The 23802-nt window shown below is 35.8% G+C and overlaps 1 protein-coding gene across 2 annotated transcripts in view; it reads right to left on the reverse strand.

Annotated features, from left to right (window-relative positions):
* Positions 1-23802, reverse strand: part of MNAT1 (MNAT1 component of CDK activating kinase) — a 213429-nt gene that overhangs the window by 153555 nt on the left and 36072 nt on the right. For both annotated transcript variants that reach the window (XR_013827259.1, XM_079914279.1), the window contains exons 2-4: positions 13841-13993; positions 11489-11562; positions 1230-1333 (exon numbers count right to left, since the gene is read on the reverse strand). Coding sequence is in view for 1 of the 2 variants with exons in the window: in XM_079914279.1 (XP_079770405.1) it covers positions 1230-1333; positions 11489-11562; positions 13841-13993 (331 nt within the window). In the remaining variant the exon portion in view is untranslated. The remainder of the gene's footprint in view (positions 1-1229; positions 1334-11488; positions 11563-13840; positions 13994-23802) is intronic.

The following is a 23802-nucleotide window of genomic DNA, read 5'->3' on the forward strand; positions in this document are numbered from 1 at the left end:
ATAGTAAGTATCACTAATAGATAAAATGCTCAGCACAGAATGACCAATTAATAAATGATAATGAATTACTGACCAAAATCCTTTGTTATAAGATCCAGGTGCTAAACGTTAATATGAAGAATAAATGCAGTCACTGTAACATGCATTACATAAAATACAAGTTGATCCTTGTACAACACAGGGGGTTAGGGGCACTGACCCTTTGCACAATTGAAAATCTGTGTATAATTTATAGTCTGCCCTCCTTATCAGTGGTTCCCTCTGTATCTGCAGTTCTGCATCCAAGGATTCAACCAACTTCTCATCGTGTGGTACTGTAGCATTTACTATTGAAAATAATCCAGGTGTTAAGCGGACCCGCGCAGTTCAAACTTGTGTTGTTCAAGGGTCAACTGTATTCAATAACCTATCATTATAAAGTTTTCAGATAATTAGAAATTCCTACTTTAAAATAATATAACCAGTCTAAAATTAGATTATTCTTTCAACACTCAATATTATTTGCTACTTTAAAATGATAAATGAAAACAGCACTCACTTGAAAAGAACCTCATTAATTTAAACAGACCTAATGCAACAAGTTACCTGGGCATACCTATTTTGCATGTATCTTCTGATGTACCCAGAGAAGGCTACTGGGCAAAGAGAGTAATTTTTATGGCACACTGATGCTTTCAGAAATGAGACACCTTTCTAAGGAAGCCAGGCTGGATATGAATGGAATAGAACGTCAATTCCTTGAGAGTTTTATTGCAGGAAAGAAGTGCCTAAATGAAACACTTAAAGACTATAAAAAGGAAGTCCTTCTAAGTACAAGACGAAAATACAAGCTATGTAATCCAAATATATCTATATCATTTTTACCAATGATTACAAATTCCTGATACAGTACCTCAAAAACAATTACCTCTGCTTTCCCCCAAAACTAGAAAGCCAAGTTGTACCGAAGAAATGATAGCTAAATTGTGTAAGTTAATTAAATCTTTGCATGTCTATAATTATTTTTCCTTTATAGGATATATTTTAACAATGCCATCAAAACTGTCTTTGCTATAGTAATGTGTGCTTCGTACCTATATGCCTATATACATAGATTAGTATTTCTGGCATTAATTTCAGCTAAAGTCTTTGTAAATATAACTAGTTTTAGAGAAAGATAGCTTTTTAAAGGATCATGTGGAAGCATTCATCTCTAATACAAAAGAAGAAGAAAATACTTAGCAACCAACCAGCTTTAACTTATTTTTCTGAATGACATCTTTGTTTTCCTTTTGGTATATCTCCATTTTCTTTTTGGTGTTGTCCAAATCCACATTGTTGGTCAAGTTGAAAACTGCATCAGAAAAGAAACACTGACATGAAATACAGTTTTAACATAAATCTTGAGAAGATAATAAAAACCAAATATTCATCACAGTGATTTCTTAATTCATCAGGTTGACAGTCTTTATAGCTTAAGAAACTAGCTCTAGTTCAGCAACTATGTTTTCTGAACCAAATATAAGGAGAGACTGTCAGACTATCACACAGACTGTCTAAAGATCTGAATCACCTCAAAAAACCTAAGATACGTGCTTGCCATAATCACACTGGATTTGATTTTTATAGTGCCCATTTTAACTGTAAAAGTATAAAAAAGATTGCTTAAGTTTTTAAATAAAAAGAGTAAGTCTGGGACCTACTATACTGGTCAGAATCAATACTGAAAAGAATCTATGTGCCAGAAACAGAAAAATTATCCAAAGGAATAAAAAAATATTATCAAACTAGAACAGGTTTTATTCTGATCCTCAACATGGCTAGACACAAGCTTGAATCATTTACCATATAGTCTAGATCTGGGAAACTATGAAATACATGAGTCAAAAATTAACAAGGAAGGTAAAGGAAAATCTGGCACCAAAACTTAAGACTGAAATAATTTAGTAAGAGAAGCCACTGAGATATGTTCAGATAGGTGATAAACTTTCAGTGACTTAGAACGATCTTTTTATAATTCCAACTCAAAATAATTTTAATTATAAATGCCTTACTCCCTTCTAAGTTTACATATGTAAATAAAAAGGTTATTATAATACTCTGAGCCAAAAAAACTATTTTAGTATATATAAATTCATATTTTGAAGTACTGCCCCACTGCCCTACCCCTTTCAGTGTTTGTATCAGCCCGTCTAAAGAAGGATCATCATCGTTGTCTCTCCTGTTCCATAATTCAATCCAGACTTCCCTTGGATTCCTCATAATGTTTGTGCATCCATTATTAGCCCTTCTATCCCTTCTCCAATTACTTACCACTGCTTCCTCCAGCTTGACCTATAAACAGGTTTGATCTACCCTAAATAACTCTGCTTTACTCCATGTTTCTACAGATTCCTTCCCCATCTCACTCCTTCATTTAACTAATAACCATCTCAAATAGTTCCTAGATTTTTGCATTAGGTCTGTAAGAGCTGAAAAGTAATATTGGAAGCCCAACAGAGGGTTATCTGTTTTGTTGAGTAAGGCCATTAAACATACTCAAAAGACCAATCTGATCCATAATTTAATTTTTATCTCTTCAAAGGACCAACTTATTTCAGAACATCAATTTATCATAATCGTTGAAAATCCAGGCTTATTTAAGTACGTAGAAAAAAAAGCAGCAATTCTCAATTCTATTACATGCAATTTTAAAACTCTGGGAGAAGTGAGAGTAAATGAGAAACAACAGCCCTCTAGCTATTGCTCCAGCTTTTTTATCACAAAGTAGAAAAGAAAATAATAATGGTGGTAAACCAGGGAATCTGTCTAGGATGCAACATAGGGCATTCCCTATAAATCACACTTTGGCCCCAACACAAAATAGTCAGAGAAAGAAGTTCCAAACTAGCAACAGCCCTCAGAAAGACAACTGTGATCCACTCTGATTCCACTGTCCTTGCCAACCACTCACAGTTTACTCCTTGCATTTAACAGCCATCCACTGAGCCACCAAATCCAAAAATCTTTCACAACCTCTACCACCCTCAACATCTATGCCCACTTAACAATTTTGATCACTTTTTTTTCCTCAGCACGTCCTTCCTGTGACTAATTTGTTAATATTTTCTCCTGATCTCCTTCCTACTACTACAACTACCCATTCTTGTTTCCATCTCTGCCTCATCTTGCTCTCTAGGTACACTGCATGATTCTGACTTTTGCCCTCTTTCCTCCCTCTATGTTCCTTGGGTAATCTCATAACTTGCCACAGTTTCAAGCAAAGAAATGCCAGGAAAAGCTGATATCATCTCAAAGTACAATTTAGAAAACCCAGCACAAAAACATGTCCAAATTTACTCCTCCTTGTAAATTCTTTACCTGTTAATATTATGACTATCATGCTAAGACACCAGGATTTAACATCTCATTCATGTGACCCACTGTCCTTTGCACTCCATAAGCACCAGCTGCAAAATACTACAGATTCTACCACCAAAATCTCTTTAAAACTGTCCTTATTTTCAATGTACCTGCCAGTACTCCAAGCCAGGATCTTACCTCTCCCTGGATAATTTAATCTCTGACTTAACTTCCTGTCTCCAGAATCTTTGCATCTTTCCCTATTCCCTAACCCCATCCATAGTATACAATGCTGCCAGACTAATATTTCTGAAGCACACCTCAAATCACCTTCCACCTCTACCATCCTATAGTCCTCTCTCATCCCGTCTGCCTTCCCCCATTTACTAGGAAAAAACAAAATCAAACACTTTTAGAATCCAGAGCCCTTCCTAATTTGGCTATAACTACTTTTATCTCCCCTCAATAAAGACCTATCTTGAAACTAGACAGGTGTGCATTTCCCAAATGTTCCCCACATTTCCTGGTCCAGTTCCTTTGATCATACCATTGCCCAGAATGCCTGATCCCCCTTTCTTATTTTTGAAAATATACCCAATCTTCAAATGTCTACCCAAATACTATCTTTTCCATGAAGTTCTCCCCGGTTCCCCTAACTAGAAATAACTTCCTTCTCTTATAAATTTGGAAAATTTATTCACAGCTCATATAAAAATTTCTTTCTACTTTACATGATATGTATACACATACACAGCATTCTTTACTTTGCACTTCATCATATTTTCTATAATCTCTGTATCATCACTTCTCCATTCACAATGCCTTGAAAAAAAATCCAGTCTTAACTCTTACATTACTTTTCCCTCTCTGCTTTGAGAGTTTTGCAGACTCCTCAGAGCCTCTTCAAGAACCAAGGGAAAGAGAGATTGAGCAATCCAACCAAAGTACTTTTCCTTCATTTGTCTGCTTGAGGTGATCTCCTTCTCAAAACTCTGCTTGATGTAAAACAACTATACCCCAATTAAAAAAAAAAAAAACCTCTATAGCGCGTGTATGTGGGCACGCGCATGTGTATCTATGAAACATCTCAAAGATCTATAAAACACGTATGATAGGCACTACATCTAGCATCTGATCTAATTATATCACTTAATCCTCCTGATAATCTTATGAGATATGTGAGGTACTACTGTCATTTACACTTTACAGGTAAGGTTTAAAGATATTAAATAACTACGTCCAAGGTATAGTAAATGTTAGAACCAGGATTTTAACCTAGGCTGATTCCAAAGCCTGAAATTTTTTTTTAATTTCTATTGGAGTATAGTTGATTCACAGTGTTGTGTTCCAAAGCGTGAACTTTTGTCTACAATGCTAGTTTTATTGCTTCTCTCTATGCCTGAAGACCACTGCTAGCCCAGTTCAGTTATTTCTCTGCATCTGTACAGGCCACACTTTCCTATTTCCATACCTGTGAGCAAACTGCTCCCACAGGGCCCATCTTAGTACCAGCCTCAACCCAGAACAACTGTGAATATCTGTATCTGGCTACGCTTCTATATCCAGCTTAATCAGCAGCTCTTCCTCATAACTCACTTTGCAGGTGCAAATCCTCTCCATCCTCCATCCCTGAATGCTATAACTCACTTTGCAGTTAGAAATCCCCTACACCTCTCCACCCCTGAATGCTCACAACAGATTACGTAATATCATTCTGGTGGTATTTATCCACTTTCTACCCTGTATAATTATTTTCAATGTACCTATCTATTTGACCTAATAGAGTGGTCCTTGAGGGCAGATTCTAGGATTGATTCTGCTTTATCACTCCCAGCATTTAAATAAAAAACTTTCACTATACACCCATTAGAATGGGCAAAAACCAACACATGATGACACCAAATACTGGCAAGGATGTGAGCAACAAGAACTCTCATACACTGCAGTGGGAATGCAAAATGGCCCAGCACTTTGGAAAACAGTCTGACAGTTTCTTACAAAACGAAAGAAATGTATGTCTTATCATACAATCCAGCAACTGCCCTCCTCGGTATTTATCGAAAGGAGTTAAAAACCATGTCCACACAAAAGCCTGCATACGAATGTTTACAGCAGCTTTATTCATAGTTGCCAAAACATGGAAGCAATCAAGACGTCCTTCAGTAGTTTGAAAAGATAAATAAACTATAATATATCCAGACAATGGGATATTATTCAGCACCAAATAATAACAGTAATAATAATAAGCTATAAAACCATGAAAAGACATGGAGGAACCTTAAATGCATATTACTATGAGAAAGAAAACAATTTGATAAGGCTACATACTGTACGATTCCAACTATATGACACTCTGGAAAAGGCAAAAATATGGAGACAGTAAAAAGATCAGTGGTTGCCAGGGATTCGGGGGAAGGAGGGACAAACAGGCAGAACACAGAGGAATTTCTGGGTAGCAAAACTGTTCTGTACAATACTATAATGGTGGATACATGCCATTATACAGTTATCCAAACCCATAAAATGTACAACACCAAGAGTAAACCCTAATGTAAACCATGGACTTAGGAGATAACGATATGTCAGTGTAGGTTCATTGACTGTAACAAATTTACCACTCTAGTGGGGTATGTTGATAGTGAGGGAGGTCTGTGCATGTGTGGCACAAGGGGTATACAGGAACTCTCTGTATATTCCCTTTAATTTTGCTGTGAATCTAAAACTGCTCTAAAAAATAAAGTCTATTTAAAAAACAACAGGAACTTCTCATCTGGTAAGAGCTCAAGAAATGCTTGTTGATTACAAAAGGGAAAAAAATAAATAAACCAATGCTGGGAGTGAGGGAATGGACGAAATAGGTAAAGCTGATTAAGAGGTACAAACTGCCTGCTTAAAGTAAGTCATAAGTCATAGGGATGTAATGTACATAGGGAATATAGTCAATAATACTGTAACTACTTTCTATAGTGATGGATGAGAACCAGTCTTATTGCAGTGATCATTTCATAATGCATAAAATTAGCAAATCACTATGTTGTATACCTGAAACTAAGACAATATTGCATGTTAATTATAACTCAATAAGAAACTAAAATAAAAAATAAATCAGGGCTTCCCTAGTGGCGCAGTGGTTGAGAGTCCGTCTGCCGATGCAGGGGACACGGGTTCGTGTCCCGGTCCGGGAAGATCCCACATGCCACGGAGCGGCTGGGCCCGTGAGCCATGGCCGCTGAGCCTGTGCGTCCGGAGCCTGTGCTCCTCAACGGGAGAGGACACAACAGTGAGAGGCCCGCATACCGCGCAAAAAAAAAAAAGCAAAATTAAATCAATGCTAATATTTATAATTATCTTTATAAATACAGATTTAATTTAAATGAGCTTTATAATTACAGAACTGAATTATACAGAATGGCAAAGTAAGCAGGTGCAAAACTACAGGAAAAAATCTTTGTTTCTTATGGTATGAATCTACTGACAAGTAAAGGTAATCAAGTTGATATCCTATGTTGAACTCTACTAGAATGTTTACAGCAGTTTAAGAAAAAAAATTACAATTTATCAGCAAGCTAGACAATGTACTAATTTAAACTTCCCATTAAATAGAACCTAGAAACAGTAAAGTTAAAATCTAAGTGAAAACTGTTTATAGACAATTTCTTTCTTTTTGCTTATTAAAAAATTTATGATGAATTCTAATGAAACTAAAGTAACTAATTTGTTTATTTCATGCTTTAATTGAAAAAGCAAAGGTAAAAGCAATATAATAGATACAAATTGTAATCATAATACAAATCTCTTCCTTTAAAAAAAAGAAAAAAAACATAAAAGTGGATTACAATTTTGAAACATTTTCAGAAGAAGCAAGTCTCATTCATGCCACAATGAATTAGGTTGGTATAATAGCCTTGAAGAAAAAGGAACAATTTTCTGTAACAATCATTTGGCCCTTTATCTATCTGGTTACTAGTTTAGCTCAGAGGTTGATCTGCCTTTAGTCAAGTATTAAAAGCCAACAAAAAACCTATTGTATTTTCTGAAAGATTTAATGTTATTTGAGTACAATTTTAAAGTCTTTTTGACATCCAGAATTTATAATTAAAGCCCTTAGGACTTTCTCACCCTTTTAAAATAAGCATACCCTGAACCAAAAGAATGTTTATTATGAAACTAAGGACAAACCTTTGAGATAATCCCTGAGGCCAAAAGGAACAAGAATTTTTATGTTTAGATTGTCATAACCACAGAAAAGAGCCTATTATTAATGCTATAAGAAAGTTCACCTTCATGTGTGCCCCCTCTACTGTAATTTTTATGCCATTATTTGAAATTCTAATACTTTAAAATTTTTATATTCAAAGGATTCATAATGAAATTTATATAACAAAATGACCAATCCCCAATTTATAAATCCTCAAACACTGAGTCCCTAGCCACCCTACCAACTCTATTCCTTTCACTCTAACCATCTTCAGTATCACCATCTTACCTTCCCTCCTTCCTTCCAAACTTCTTTAAGATCCTTCAAAATATAGCTCCAACCTACTTTTTTCTCTCATCTCCCACTATTCTACCAATCTGCATCCCATGTTCTAGACTCAGACTACTAACTATTCTCTGAGACTACTAAGCACTTTCATGGGCTCTGAGAGAGGAAAACCCATGTTCAAAATCTGGCTCCATTATTTACTAGCAATGTGATCTTCAGCACAATACTTAAACTCTCTGTGCCCCCTCTCCATATGCAAAACAGGGATTAAAATGCCTATCTCAAGAGTTGTGAAAATTATACTTTTGATTAACACAGAGATAGCCAATACAGATACCACAAACATCCAACTAATCACCTTTGAAAGCATGAATAAGACACAAAGTACACAGGTACTGAAACAAGATTTTAAAAGGAAGTTTTAAAAAAAAGAAAGTTTTATTTATACCATAACAATCAGAACAATGACACATAACTAAGTGGTGCAGTCACACCCTAACAAAATTTAAGAGGGCTAAAACTGGTCTTACCCTCATTTCCATACTCTCTACCCAACAAAACAATGGAAAATAATGCCAGTTCTCCCACTTTTATTTTCTAGATTAACACCAGCAACTGCTCAAGGTCAGAATACTGCAATTCATCCTTGCCTGCTCTTTCTAACCTCACTTCCTACACGAAATTAGTCACTCGAATATTTTAGTTCTAAAACATCCCTTTTACCTACCTCCCTCAGTTTCTACCTACTCTAAGCACTCATTATTTCTCACCCAAATTGCTGCTACAGCCCCCAAAAAATGGTTTCCCAGCCTCGAGTATCTCCTGTCAATATTCCACATCACTACCACAGTATGTGGCTGGCCATAGAATAAAATCTTACCCTTACAGTCTAGCTTACAAAGCCCTCATTAACCCAGGTCCAATCTGTTTTTCAAACCTCATTGCTAGTCATTCCCCATGTCTACCTACCTATAACAGATTACTTGCTACATTACCCAACATGCTCAACACCTTTATATCTCTGTGACTTTGTCTTTTGCTACAAATGTTCTTCCATCCTCTTTCTACCTGGTAAACCACTATTCATCTTTTAAGATCGAACTCAAATGTGTTCAAACTTTACCTCTATTTCCTAATGCTGAATTAACTGTTTTGCTATCTATATTCCTGAAACACTTTATAAATAAATGCCTACACTGCTTTCACATTAAATTATAATTACATAATTATCTCCCCCTTTAGAGTATGAACTTACTGAACACAAAGATCATATATCCTCAGCAAGTAAATAGTTCACATAGAACAATTACTATTTGCTGAATTGAGCTAAAGTTCAGAAAATAAACTATAAGTCCATGAAGCGAGGTCCCAAACTTCATCAATATTTTCAAATGCAGCAGAACTGCTCTTTGTCCAACATGATCAGGATCAGTAGTTGATTACTTAGAAAAGTCTGTTAAAGAAGGGAAACATACATACACTCTTCTTAAACACTTTATTTTAACTTAAAGCATATGCAGTAAGTGTATAGTCATTCTCTAATGTAATAACACACAGTCAAGATACAGTTTTTAATGGGAATTGTGCTTCCTTCTTGTATAAACCATACCTGTCATTTATACTGCTCAGTTTCCATATTTTTAAAATGGATCAAGGACCTGAGAACTAGAATCCTTCTAGAGGTTTATAATTTTTCCCAATCTTATAAACTACTTAATTAAATTAATTACAATAACAAGTACAACTGACATAAGAAGGTTTGGTTACCAGTACAACCAACTCGATATATAACTGAACTGGTGAGAGAAGTACAGAGGTATAGAAATCTTCTAATGGACAAGATTCATCATGCATTCATTATGCTTCGATCATCAGTCAGTACATGTTACAGAAGGACTGAGAAATATCAGTTACTCCAATGAGTCAATTAAGCGGAGTTTTGTTAAGAGAGCACCAACATAATGCAACTAAAGATAGTCCTTCGTGAATATATCAATACATAATAGCAGAATCACTTTCAGATTAAATGCTCTGAGCCAGCTTTCTTATCTGGTAAAGAAAAAATGGCATATTGTAAGCCCTAATATCTGGACTTGCTCTTACCTGTCAATCCTAGCTCCCACTTCTGGACACGATTTTACCTATGGGCCCTCAGGTTGTTCATAACTTCAAACTTCATAGCAAAAAACATGTATTTCTTAAAATCATGGCTCAACTAAAACCTTGTTCCAGAATCAAGATCCCATCTTCCCCACCTTCTTGGTCCATCAGTTTCTTTTAATTATCCTACCTGCCTGCTTGGACTTGAGACCATGTATTCAACTTGCTCTGTGACATCTATAATCTCCTTTCCCTTTATTGCCTGACCAGACTTTTGAATAGCAACACGGCCTTCAGAATAAATGTAAGCTAAGTGTCTTCCTGCTTGGTGTCCAACTGCCTGTTCTAAACCAAATATCTAAGTATAGTCAGATTTCTACATAGCTGCACACTTGCCCATTCTTGCAGATTTGTTTTCAGTTTATCGTCTCAGTCTACATCCTAACTTTTCTACTTTGTCTTAGCACTCCCAATTCTACCATCTTTTCAGCTAAAGTTCATAGCCATTCATGGTTGCTAAGACTACATACAAAGTACAATGAATACAATTAGAATAAAAAAGCAATGGCTCCAAGGCACTAAAAGATCCCAGAAAAAGCCTAACTTATGTCTGTACATGCTACTTGCTATGATATAATAAATGAACTTAGATATTTTAGAAAAGTTTCAGTAACAGGTGAAACAAAAGATTTTCTGGGTTTTTCTTAGTTAATAAAGAAATTAAAGGAACTAGAATACTCCATTCCTCAGGAATTTGAATTTTCTAAATATTTACCATATATAAATATTTTAAAGAATGATAAATTTTATTATAATCATATTTTAAACACAAAATAATGTGAGTATAGCTTGGTTATCAGGTTTGAGAGAAGAATAAAAAGATAACTGTTTAATTCTCTTAATCTTGTTCTAATTTTCATAGTCTCTAATTTTTGTATTATTTCCAAACCTATGGTGAGTAATATTATGGCAAGTTTTTAAAAAACAACATTAATTATTTTAATTGATGTATAACAAATTCAGACTTTTTAACATCTGTGACATCTTATTAAAAAAACAGAAACAATACTTTCTTTTGATGAACGCTTCTTTTTGACTAATCACAATAGAAAGAATAAGCACTAAGATTATTCTAACTTCAGATTCTAGAATAACATTGAATAATAGAATGCCACTTCAACAGTCAACTGCTTCCAAGTATTTTCAAATTACTGCATGCACAGAAGCATAAATGATGATAAACAACTTATGGCTTTAGTCACCATGGAAACCCTATTTCTTAAAAAACTGAATATTTTTTTCTTGTTTACTCTAATACATCATCAATGTATAGATGATATATACACATACAGCCTTGCTTCCCAGCTATAAAGTAGTAGTACCTCTATTAGTCATATTTTTCCTAAGACAAAATGTTTATTACTTAAGTATGTCCTTTAAGTGCAATGCAAAATAATTAGGTAAACATCAGCTACCACAACAAAACCTGTCAGAGACTTTTATATGAGATGTTCTCCTAGGCATCTAAAAGATAAAAGCACACAGGCTGGCACACCAAAAGTATAAGCATTAAAAACATACCAATTTCTTCCACTTCTTCCAGGAAATCATTATATTCTCTTAGACTAGGAAAGTCTTCTTCCCTTTTATTGTATCTTTAAGAGAAGAAAAAAATGAACATATTCCATATCATTTGCTTTCAATAGTAACTAACTGGTTTGTTTGTTCTTACTAATTCATACATGATACGTAAAAAAGGACTGCTTACAGCGTAAAACAGTTTTCTTGACACCAGGTTTGTAACTACAGCAAGAATGTTGTTCTTAAATTCTTATGACTACAGAGAAGGAGCAGAATCAGGAGAGAATGGTACAACATGTAAAATCCTAAGACTTAAGGGAAAAATAAAGAAATTAGGACACTGAAGAAATGGGAAATGAGCTTAAACAAGGTCTATCATTGGAATTATGATATTGTTTACTTTTAATAAATAGAGTCACTAATTTCCAGAAAGCTAAAATTAATTAAAAAGACACCTTCCTGGGATTTCCCTGGTGGCACAGTGGTTAAGAATCCACCTGTCAATTCAGGGGACACGGGTTCAATCCCTGCTCCAGGAAGATCCCACATGCCGCGGAGCAACTGAGCCCGTGCACCACAACTACTGAGCCACGTGCCCATGCTACGCAACAAGGGAAGCCACTGCAATGAGAAGCCCGTGCACCACAAAGAAGAGTAATCCCCACTCGCCGCAACTAGAGAAAGCCCGAGTGCAGCAACAAAGACCCAACACAGCCAAAAATAAATAAATTTTAAAAAATAAAATAAACAAATAAAATGTTTCTCTAAAAAACAAATAAATAAAAAGACACCTGCCTGTTTTTCATGACAGTTACAGTCTAAAGGATGCTAGATCAAGAAAATCTATAAATATTACAAGTGTGCCTGTGAAGAATTAGGAAACGAGAGGGCTTAATGAAAAAGATAAGAATCTAAGAGACTATCTCCCATAAGCAATCCAAAAACTAAAAGAGTAGCTTGGGGTATTGATAAAGTAACACTTTATCTAGTAAAGTACCTAGAAAGATGCCGCTAAAACATTGGTGACCAATGTTGAAATGTAGACTACCTAGATAGATAGATATTAATTCTTTAAACCTAAAAAACAATAAAACTAACATACCATTGTAAAGCAATTATACTCCAATAAAGATGTTTAAAAAGAAAGAACAAAAAAATAAATAAATAAAAAACAATAAAGTGGCTTATAACATAAAATGAAAATCCAAAATGAAATCCAAAACTATTAACAAAGAGTAAAAAATTAAATTGTAAGTGAAAAAGAATATTAGAAATATTTATGTACTCACATACACACAGAGAGATCTATCAAAATAAATTGTAGCTAATGCTGATTTTTCTCTAATAGCTTTCAATCTCAACTTAAATGTTACCTCCTCAGGCCTTACCTTACATCACTGACTCACAACAACATTCAGTCCCTAACTTCATAGCATTTTTCTCAATGTATAATCACATATTTGTTTTGTTTGCCTGTTTTACTGTCTATGTCTATGCTATCCAAGCTACTGTACTGTAAGCCTTTCGAGGGCCTAATATGTATAACACTGTTCGAACAGAATAGGTACTCAGTATATATTTACTAATTAAATTAAAGAATGAATAAAGCAAATAAATTGTGAAGCCATCAATTTGGAGGATTTACTCTTCTCTGGGAGTTCCCCGATGGCCTAGTAGTTAGGATTCTGGGCTTTCACTGCCATGGTCCAGGTTCCATCCCTGGTAGGGAACTGAGATCCTGCAAGCTGCATGGAGTGGCCAAAACATTTTTTTTAATTTTTTAATAAAAAAGATTTACATTTCTCTAACAAAGATTAGATAATTAGGGACTTCCCTGGTGGTCCAGTGGTAAAGAATCCACCTTCCAATGCAGGGGACAGTAGTTCGATCCCTGGTAGGGGAACTAAGATCCCACATGCAGTGGGACAACTAAGCCCGCAAGCCACAACTACTGAGCTCGCACGGTCATCTAGAGAGAGCCCGCGTTCCGCAAACTACAGAGCCCACGCGCTCAGGAGCCTGCATGCCACAATTAGAGAAGAGAAAACCCAGACGCCACAACTAGAGAGAAGCCCGCACGCCACAACGAAGAGCCTGCAGGACGCAACAAAAGATCCCACATGCCTCAACTAAGACCTGACGCAGACAAATAAAAAAAGATTAGATAATTAATATTACTGAGTTCTCTAAGACCTTAATAATTTTTTTAACATTGAACAATTACATAAATGAATTTATACTTATTCACTTGTCAAACTGTCCACATTTCTACAAGTAAATAATTATATCAATTACAGAAATAATTGTTAAAGTCCTCTTTGTGAACTGAATCATTCAAACATTAACACTTACATCTTTAGCACTTTTTTCCGAATCTCAACTTCCTTGTCAACAGTAGGATCTTCAAAGAGTTGTACCCTGAAGTTGCTCTTTCTAAGTGGAGTGCCACACTCAGGACAGTTTCCAGCTCCTCTCACAAAGAGTAAGTCCACGCAACTTTCACACCTGTAAGGAGGAAAATATAACTTTTAAGCTAGTATTCAAATCGGCAACAACTCTGTATATAGTTTGCCTTTGTTTTGGTGTTTCTTTGTTTGGGGGGGCTGCAGAGGGGCAGGAAAATTAATCATTGCTGCTTAAACTCTTATTAAAAACCTTTGGGAAAAAAGTTCATTTTCATTTGGAGCCTACTTCAGACATAGGTGTCCCAAGGGTTACCAGTTTAGTTTTACAAATTAAACAAATATACAAGTTTTTAAAAATTGATTTGGGATCTGGGAGGACTCAGATAGCAGGACAGGGGGAAGTCAAAGAGGCACATAAAAGAGCAGTCTAGGGTCAACTCCACTCTCAGTCCAGTATCACCCTTAGACCTGGCAGGGGCCTGCACTTTAGAGAACACTGCATATCATAATCACTAAAACAAAAACTTTTTTTCCCCTTTCAGCCTTTGTAAGGAAGTTTTTTAAAGTTCCGTTAGCAATTGAGTAAGTGGCAGTTACTCAAAAGGGAGAGGCGCTAGCTGAAGGAGGCCCCAGGCCAGAGGATAAAGAACTGAGAGTGACCTAGTATATGTGGAGAAAGGAGAAAATTACCACAGCTTCTGCCCTGAGAAATCCTAGAAAGAATGGCTACTTATAAAATCTTTAACCAGTTAAACCTGGCTGTCCTAAATTCACCAAAGTGATTGCCCAGGCAAGCCAAGTTTCCCAAATACCTCCATCCCTTCTTTCCTCCCTTCTTGGGTAGTACAATTTGGGGAAGAACTTAGAACTTCCTGGAAGTCTTGAGTTGGGAAAGAAAGAAGCTGGCAAAGTTAACGAGATTCCTGCAAATTAAGATTCCTGCGAATTGACAGGGTCAGTTCATATACTGTTTTAGATGGGTCCAGGCACCACCCAATCATCCCTGCCCCGCCCTGCCCTAGCAGATCCATGCTAGTAATCAGACTAGCAAGTGGAAAGGCTGACCAGAAGAAAGGAGCTGCTTTAGCCTGTGGGTCTTAAAGATTCAGGTTCCTGGGAACTCAGGAAGCAGCGTTGGAACTAAGGCTGCACTAAAGATGTAGCTTGATTCATACTTTCAAACATTTAAACATTTTGGTATGTAGTCCTCCAATTGTAATATTGCCCCCAACTCCATAGGTTAGGGCCATACCAACCCTATCACTCCTTTCTTAGCACTATATGAAATTATTTATTTCTTTATGTGTTGATTTTCTGTAACCTCCACTAGAATGGAGGGCAGGAATTTAGCCTATTATTATTCTAAACACATCACAACACACACACAAAAAAAAGGACAAATTCTAATAAATAAGGGAAAAGTTGATTTCTTCCAAATATGTAGTTGATTTATGGAATAAGCTAAATGAGAAGAATGATACAGCTAAATAAGAATAGTTAAGGTTAGTTATCAGTAAAATACTAACATTGACCTTTGCATATTTCTATCTTAAAGTAGAGGGGAAAAAAAATCCATCAAAAAATAGAGGCAAAAAATCCCTAAGAGGGAGAACAGAGATCATAGTTGTCATTATTCAAGATCAACAAAACCCCAGAAAATTCACTTGGGATTGGGAAGATTGGGAGTGGTACATTTTGCCTAATCTTTGTGGTTGGAGGAAATTAAATCCAACTAGAGAAGTTGAAAATAAGGACACTTTAGAACTACACTGACTAAAGATATTTATAGGCAAGGAGCCATCTGAAATACTCAAAACCATTGAGCCAATACATAGAATATTCTATATTTCAAGGTCTTGGAGTCAATAATTCAGTTAACAAGGTAATATAGAACACTTTAGTATTTCTAAAAGTCATATTGTAATCTCAGACATATAATTTGTTACCACCATCAGTTCTACATCTCCACTTTTTAAAAATCTACCTTAAATCATAAGGATTTCAACAGTATTAAGGTTTTTTTAAAATAATTTATTTTCCCATACTTTTCCCTTTCTGATTTTAATTGCTAAAAGAACAAATAATTCTTTTTTTAAAGCTCAAATATAGAAGTATATAGAGAAAAAACTCAAAGTTCTACTTCATTCTGTTCTACATCTCACTTCCCACATGTACCATACAACTGTTAAGTTCCATGTTTACGTGGCCAGATCTTTTTCTACATACTTACAATATATGTATTTACAGATTATATACATGAAAACTAGTCATACAAAAAAAGAACAGAAGAAAAAGTTCCTTATTGCTAGTTCACTTCATCTGGCAGCAGAGCAACCAAAAGAGCAGTATGTGGGCAATCTTTTGCCTCCAAGAGTGCTAGGAACTTTTTCAAACAAAATCTTATATTCTGCAGAACATAGGAAAATTTGCTGAAAAAGCCCAAATCCTCAGTTATTACCCATCCCCAAAGATATTTTTATGGTTTTCTTTTGTTTTTAAAAACCAGAATGGTGCCTGCCCTCTTTTCTCTCTGAACAACTTATTTTTAGATTTTATTTTCTTCTGTCAAGGATATTTAACTGCTTATATTCCTCTGTCAAGATTTTTAATCAGCTTGTTTCTTCTTTTTCCAGAGCTAAGAAGTCAATTAAAAATCCTGACAAAGACTAGATACAAAAAAACCTACAGCTAACATCATACTTAATGGTGAGAAACTGGAAATTTTCCAACTAAAATCAGGTACAAAGCAAGACTGTCTCCTACTCTCACTGTCTCCTACTGTCACTACTCCTTCTCAACATGATACTGGAAGTCTTTGCTAATGCAGTAAGACAAGAAAAGGAAATAAAAGATATACAGATTGGAAAGGAAGACACAGAGCTCTCTTTGTTTACAGATGACATGATTGTCTATGTTAAACATCCAAAAGAATCAACCAAAAAACTTCTAGAACTAATAAGTGATTATAGCAAAGTTGCAGGATACAATATACAAAAAGTCTGCTTTCCTATGTACCAATAATGAACAAGTGCAATTTGAAATTAAAAACACAATACCATTTATGTTAGCTCCCAAAAATTTGAACGTTTAAGTATAAATCTAACAAAATATGTACAAGATATTGTACAAAATATGTACAATATAAGAAAAACTACAAAACTCCTATGAACAAAATTAAAAAAGAATTAAATAAATGGAAAGATATTCATGGACAGAAAGAGTTCATGGAAAGGAAGACTCAATATTTTGAGTTGTCAGTTTTTACCATCTTGATCTATAGATTCAATGCAATTCCAATCAAATTGCCAGGAAGTTAGTGTATGGACATCAACGAACTGATTCTAAAGTTTATATAAAAAGGCAAAAGACCAGAATAGGTACCATAATGTTGAAGGAGAAGAACAAAGTTGGAAAACTGATGCTACCTGACTTCAAGATTTACTACAAAACTACAATAATCAAAACACTGTGGTATTGGTAAAAGAATAGATGAATAGACCAATGGAACAAAATAGTCTAGAAATAGACCCACATAAATATACTCAGCTGATCTTTGTCAAAAGAGCAAAAGCAACACATGAAGCAAAAACAGTCTCTTCAACAAACTGGACATCCACATGGAAAAAAATGAATCTACACATGAACCTTACACCCTTAAAAAATTAACTCCAAACTTAACTCACAGGCCTAAATGTAAAATGCAAAACTATAAAACTCCTTGAGTATAACGTAGGATAAAAACTGTATGACTCGGGGCTTCCCTGGTGGTGCAGTGGTTAAGAATCTGCCTGCCAATGCAGGGGACATGGGTTCGAGCCTTGGTCCAGGAAGATCCCACATGCCGTGGAGCAACTAAGCCTGTGGGCCACAACTACTGAAGCCCGCGTCCCTAGAGCCCCGTGCTCTGCAACAAGAGAAGCCACCGCAATGAGAGGCCTGCGCACTGCCTGAAGAGTAACCCCCGCAACTAGAGAAAACCCACACACAGCGACGAAGACCCAACGCAGCCAAAAATAAATTAAATAAATAAATTAAAACAAAAACAAAACTGTATGACTTTGGGTATGGTGATGACTTTATAGATACAACACCAAAGGCATGATCCATGAAAGATATCACTGATAAGCTGGATTTTTTTTTTAATTAAAAATTTCGGCTCTGCTAAAGATGACGTCAAGAGAAAAAAAACACCTGATAAAGGACTGTTATCTAAAATATACGGGGGAGAAAACTTCTTAAAAAAATGGGCCAAAGACCTTAACAGACAACTCACCAAAGAAGACACAGGTACACCTCATTTTATTGAGCTCTGCTTTATTTCACTTTGCAGATATTGTGGTTTTTACTAACTGAAGGTTTGTGGCAACTGCATTGTCAGATGATAGTTAACATTTTCTAGTAATAGAGTATTTTTTAATTAAGGTATGTACTTTTTTTTAGACATAATGCTACTGCACACTTAATAGACTACAGTGCAGTGTAAACATAACTTTTATATGCATACTGGGAAACCAAAAAATTATTGACTCATTTTATTGCAATATTCACTTTATTGCAGTGGTCTGGCACTGAACCCACAATATCTCCAAGGTATGCCTGTATACAGATAGCAAATAAGCACATGAAAAGATGTTCCACATAACACGGCATCAGGGAAATGCAAGTTAAAACAATGAGGTATACACTACACTCCTATTAAAATGGCCAAAATGCAATATACTGACAACACCAAATGCTTACAAAGATGTGGAGCAACAGGAACTCTCATACATTGCTGGGGGGAATGCAAAATGGTACAGTCACTTTGGAAGACAGTTTGATGTTTCTTTATGAAACACAGCATGCTCTTACCATACAATCCAGCAATTATGCTCCTTGGTATTTAACCAAAGAAGTTGAAAACTACATCCACACAAATACCTCCACAAATGTTTACAGAATCTTTGTTCATAATTGCGAAAACTTGGACACAACCAAGATGTCCTTCAATAGATAAATGGATACATAAACTGTGGTATATCCAGACAACAGAATATTATTCAGCACTAAAAACAAACGAACTATGAAGCCATGAAAAGACATGAAAGAAGCTTAAATGCATATTACTAAGTGAAAGAAAACAATCTGAAAAGCCTACATAGTATAAGATTCCAACTATATGACATCTTAGAAAAGGCAAAATTATGGCAACAATATACCTGATCTTAGTCAAAAGGCCAAGAAGGGATTACGGAGATGATAAAAAGATCAGGGGTTGGTGGTGGATGGAGGGAGGAATAGGCAGAGCACAGAGGAATTTTAGAGCAGTGAAAATACTCTGTATGATATTATAATGATGGATATGTCATTATACTTTTGTCCAAACCCATAGAATGTACAACATCAAAAGTGAATCCTAAAGTAAACTATGGACTTTGGGTAATAATGATGTGTCAATACACATTCATCCTTGGTATTAAGAAAAAAAAAAAAGGACAACTCTGGTGAACGATGTTGATAATGGGTAAATGAGAAACCGCTGTACCTTCCTCTCAATGTTGTTGTAAATCTAAACCTGCTCTAAAAAAAATAAGTCTATAAAAAATAAAAATGTTGTCACTTTTTTTTAAAGCGAAGTATATTAATGTTTGCTCAATGTTTATTAACATTTTCAATTCGTCATTTTAAATATCCAATAAACACTAAGGAAAATCAATTAATAAAATAATAGACAAGCTTGAGACTTGTTCCCCAGATTGTTTTAAAACCTAAGTGTTGGGCTTCCCTGGTGGCGCAGTGGTTGAGAGTCTGCCTGCCGATGCAGGGGACACGGGTTCGTGCCCCGGTCCGGGAAGATCCCACATGCCGCGGAGCGGCTGGGCCCGTGAGCCATGGATGCTGAGCCTGCGCGTCCGGAGCCTGTGCTCTGCAACGGGAGAGGCCACAACAGTGGGAGGCGCACGTAACGGTTAAAAAAAAAAAAAAAACACCTAAGTGTTCAACTGCCTTACCCATAAAAGCAATAATAATCCCTAAATTAACTCTCTTCCAGAAATGTTACTCCAATGAGAGGACATATGTGAAACCACTGTGAAAAACTACCTACATGTCCTAAGATCATGCCATGGAAGTTTTTATTCTAGAATGCATTTCCTTAAATGATAAATCCTGCATTTACCACGTCAAAGGTAGTTTTCTTACCAAAGACAACTCTTTAACTCTAGAATACACTTTTTTTAAAATTAATTTTTATTGGAGTATAGTTTCTTTACAATGTTGTGTTAGCTTCTGCTGTATAGCAAAGTGAATCAGCTACACATATACATATATCCCCTCTTTTTTGGATTTCCTTCCCATTTAGGTCACCACAGAGCACTGAGTAGAGTTCCCTGTGCTATACAGTAGGTTCTCATTAGTCATCTATTTTATACATAGTAGTGTATATATATCAATCCCAATCTCCCAATTCATCCCATCCCCCTTCCCCCTCCCCCGTATCCATACATCCATTCTCTATGTCTATAGAATACACTTCTTTAAAAAGATAAAACTACCACTGACCACATAAAAATTACCTACTGAAGTGATTTACTAAAGATATGATGATATAATTAAACCCCACGTTGGTAATCATAAGACCTAGGTTGCCATCCCAGCTTTGTCTCTTACAATATGAGGAACTATGAGGAAGTCAAATTCTAATTTATATCTAAGGTTTCTTCCCACTTGGATAATTCTAGATACCTTGGGGTGTTACACAAGTTGTTAATTTTTTTTCCAAATAAGAATATATTTTCTCTCAATATAACTGATGTTTATCAGTTTAAATTTTCCATATCACCTATACTTACAAACTTTATATATGGTACAGACTTACCCTTAAGGCTTTAATTCAATCAAGAATATTATAACCACAGGAATTCCCCAGGGGTCCAGTGGTTAGGACTCAGCGCTTTCACTGCCAAGGGCCCAGGTTCAATTCCTGGTTGGGGAGCTAAGATCCTACAAGCCGCGTGGCATGACCAAAGGAAAAAAAAAGAATATTATACCCTATGATATTATATTTAGGGATGTGATATAGAATGCTCTATGACAGATGGGATTAGCAATACAAAGTATAAGAAGGCACAGACCCCCAGGATCTCTTCAAAAGTTTCTATAATATGGTAATTTTGCCCAGAAAAAATATACCATTTTCAGCATTTGAAAAAATTGGGACAATACTTTTAGAAGCACATACATTTAAACATATATACACACAAGCACATACATGTATGCACAAAAATATATACAGGTATGCAGAGGAAGAAAGGGTCCTTTAGAAGAAAAAAAAAATTTTGCTAAGAATTTTGTTTCTCAATCTTACTATGCTGATAATATATTCTTTTGAATTTGTACCAACATAATGCTATTTTAACAAATTATGAGTATGATACTACTTTGAATGCATATAACTGTTCTTCTAAAAAGCTTAAAAATCTATACAAAGACCATGATTAAAAAATAAAGGCTGAGTTAGATATTATTTTCCCCTTTCCACAGGCAGTTAAACGAAATGACCTGTCAAAGGTCATAGTTTAAGTGCGGGCTAGAAATCTATGTCACCTAATTTCTGGGCATTTCTGGGCATCTTTCTACCAATTGAATGTTCCAGATCTGGCCAAACCCAAAAGCTTCAGATCCAGGAAATCTCACAGCATTATCTGTGATGCTAGAGTATCCAAACCATCATATAACTACTTGGTATGAGAAGGTTTAGATCCATTTGGCAGTGAATTATAAAGTTTGTGTTACCCTATGGCAAGACGAAGGGTCCATAAAACAAAGGGACAAGGTTGTGTCTGCTAAGTGTCAAAACAGTAGTAGATTCACTCCTGAGCAGCTGAGAGGGAACAGAGCACCATTAAGGGCACAAATTCTGGAGCCATTTTGCCTCCTTCTCTTCAGTCATTTGTTAGGCCTGCAACCCTAGACGAATTATTAACCATCACTGTGCCTCAACTTCCTTGTGAAAAAGAAAAATAGTATCTTCCAGGGGTTGAGGTGTAGGGAAGTAGAGATCTGCCTCACAGAGTTGATGAGATTTGTATCAGCTAATTTCAGTTAAAATGTTTAGAAATATACCAGGCATACAGTATGCTCTCAATAACCATCAGCTATTACAACTAGTACTTAATGCAAAGAAGAACTAATAAGGACCAGAGTTCAAAGGAGGCAGTATCAAGGATCAGCTGGAGACGGACTCAGAAAACAGGCTGAACAGCATTGGGCCTTGAAGAATTTGATGGCTTTGAAGTACAAAAGAAGGATGACATTCCAGGCAGAAATCACAGCAAGAACAATGGTGTAAATACTCACAATTTATACATGGAACAATAAACAGAACACTTTGGGGAAAAAAAATTAATGTAAGGATGTAAAGCAGTCCTTCTCACCCTTTCCTATCAAAGTACTCTTAAATGGCAGAGAAAAATGTACCACCTGTAAGACTGGGGACATAGTCTCAAAAAAAAGGTCAACATAAGGTCAACATTTCTCCCAAGGTCAACATTTCTTCAAATTATGATGTTTTATCTTAAAAATTCATAAAAACTCAATTTGACTCCACAATACAATCCTATTTATTGTCATTGAAAGATGTCTTCAAATAATTCCCAGTTATTCAATTACTCAAAAATTTTTTCATATTCTCTAGGTAAAACTGACATTCCAAAAATATACCTATATATTTATGTACCACCAACATACCAAGCACACTTCAAGGACCAAATATACTTCAGTTAAAGAAGCATAGAGGGGAATTCCCTCGCGGTCCAGTGGTTAGGACTCCAAGCTTTCACTGCCGAGGGACTGGGTGTAATCCCTGGTCAGGGAAATAAGATCCCACAAGCCACACAGCACACCCTCCCCCTCCCAAAAAAAGCAGCATAGAGGATAACAAAAATAATAACAATACATCCATCCATGGGAATCTTACAAAGGAAAGAAGTAGCAAATTAATGTGGAAAGGAATGACTACTCAATAAATGGTTAGGACACCACTGGCTTTCTAGATGAAGGGGAAAAAAAACTAGATCCTTGTTTCTCACACTATCAACAAAAAGAAATTCCATATGAATAAATGATCTAAACATAAAAGAAAAAACTTTAAACTGAAGAGATTATAGGAGAAATTATGACATCAGGGCAGGGATTTCTTAAAGGTGACTAAAACACTTTAAACCATGTAAAGAAGATTGATACATTTAATTTCATCAAAATTAAAAGCTTTTATGGGAGGCTGGGGGACACAATACTGGTTACAGACTCACTACAGACTAGGAAATTACTTTTTCATTATACATAAAAAATAATATTCAGACTATATAAAAAGGTTCTACAAATCAGTAACAAACACAGTGCTATAGAAAAATGAGTGGATTATGTGAACAAGCAAATTGCACCATGCAAATTCACTTGCTTCTTAGAGTTAAGTTCACCCTAGATGGGAACAGCTTCTTAGGGATTCTACTTATTTAGTTTCCATGGGAAACCTTCAAAAGAAAGGGACAAACTACAGCCCCAATACTGCCATTGATTTCCTGGCCATAACTGATCCTCATCATCCTGCTCTAGTTTCCCCTCACCCTCTACTAGCACTTCTGCTGGTCTAGGCAGCTTGCCTGCTTACCATTCTCTTTTTAGGTTGTACTTTTTAGGCTACTGTACTTATATATTTACTACAGTAGGCTTGGGAGCACCAAGAGATGTCCTAGTGGATCCCTTAAGTGTCATATTCTTCCCTGACCTCATTGGGATGGTGATCAGAGTCAATTACTCTTGCCAAGATGATGACTCCTTTTTTCCTTTCTTCTTTTGGCACAAGGACCCCAAAGTTACCAGACATTAGGCATGGACTAAAGTTTAATGGAGCTCTTACCCTGTCCCCCG

Source organism: Stenella coeruleoalba (genome assembly GCF_951394435.1).
Source record: "Stenella coeruleoalba genome assembly, chromosome: 2".
Taxonomy (NCBI): domain Eukaryota; kingdom Metazoa; phylum Chordata; class Mammalia; order Artiodactyla; family Delphinidae; genus Stenella; species Stenella coeruleoalba.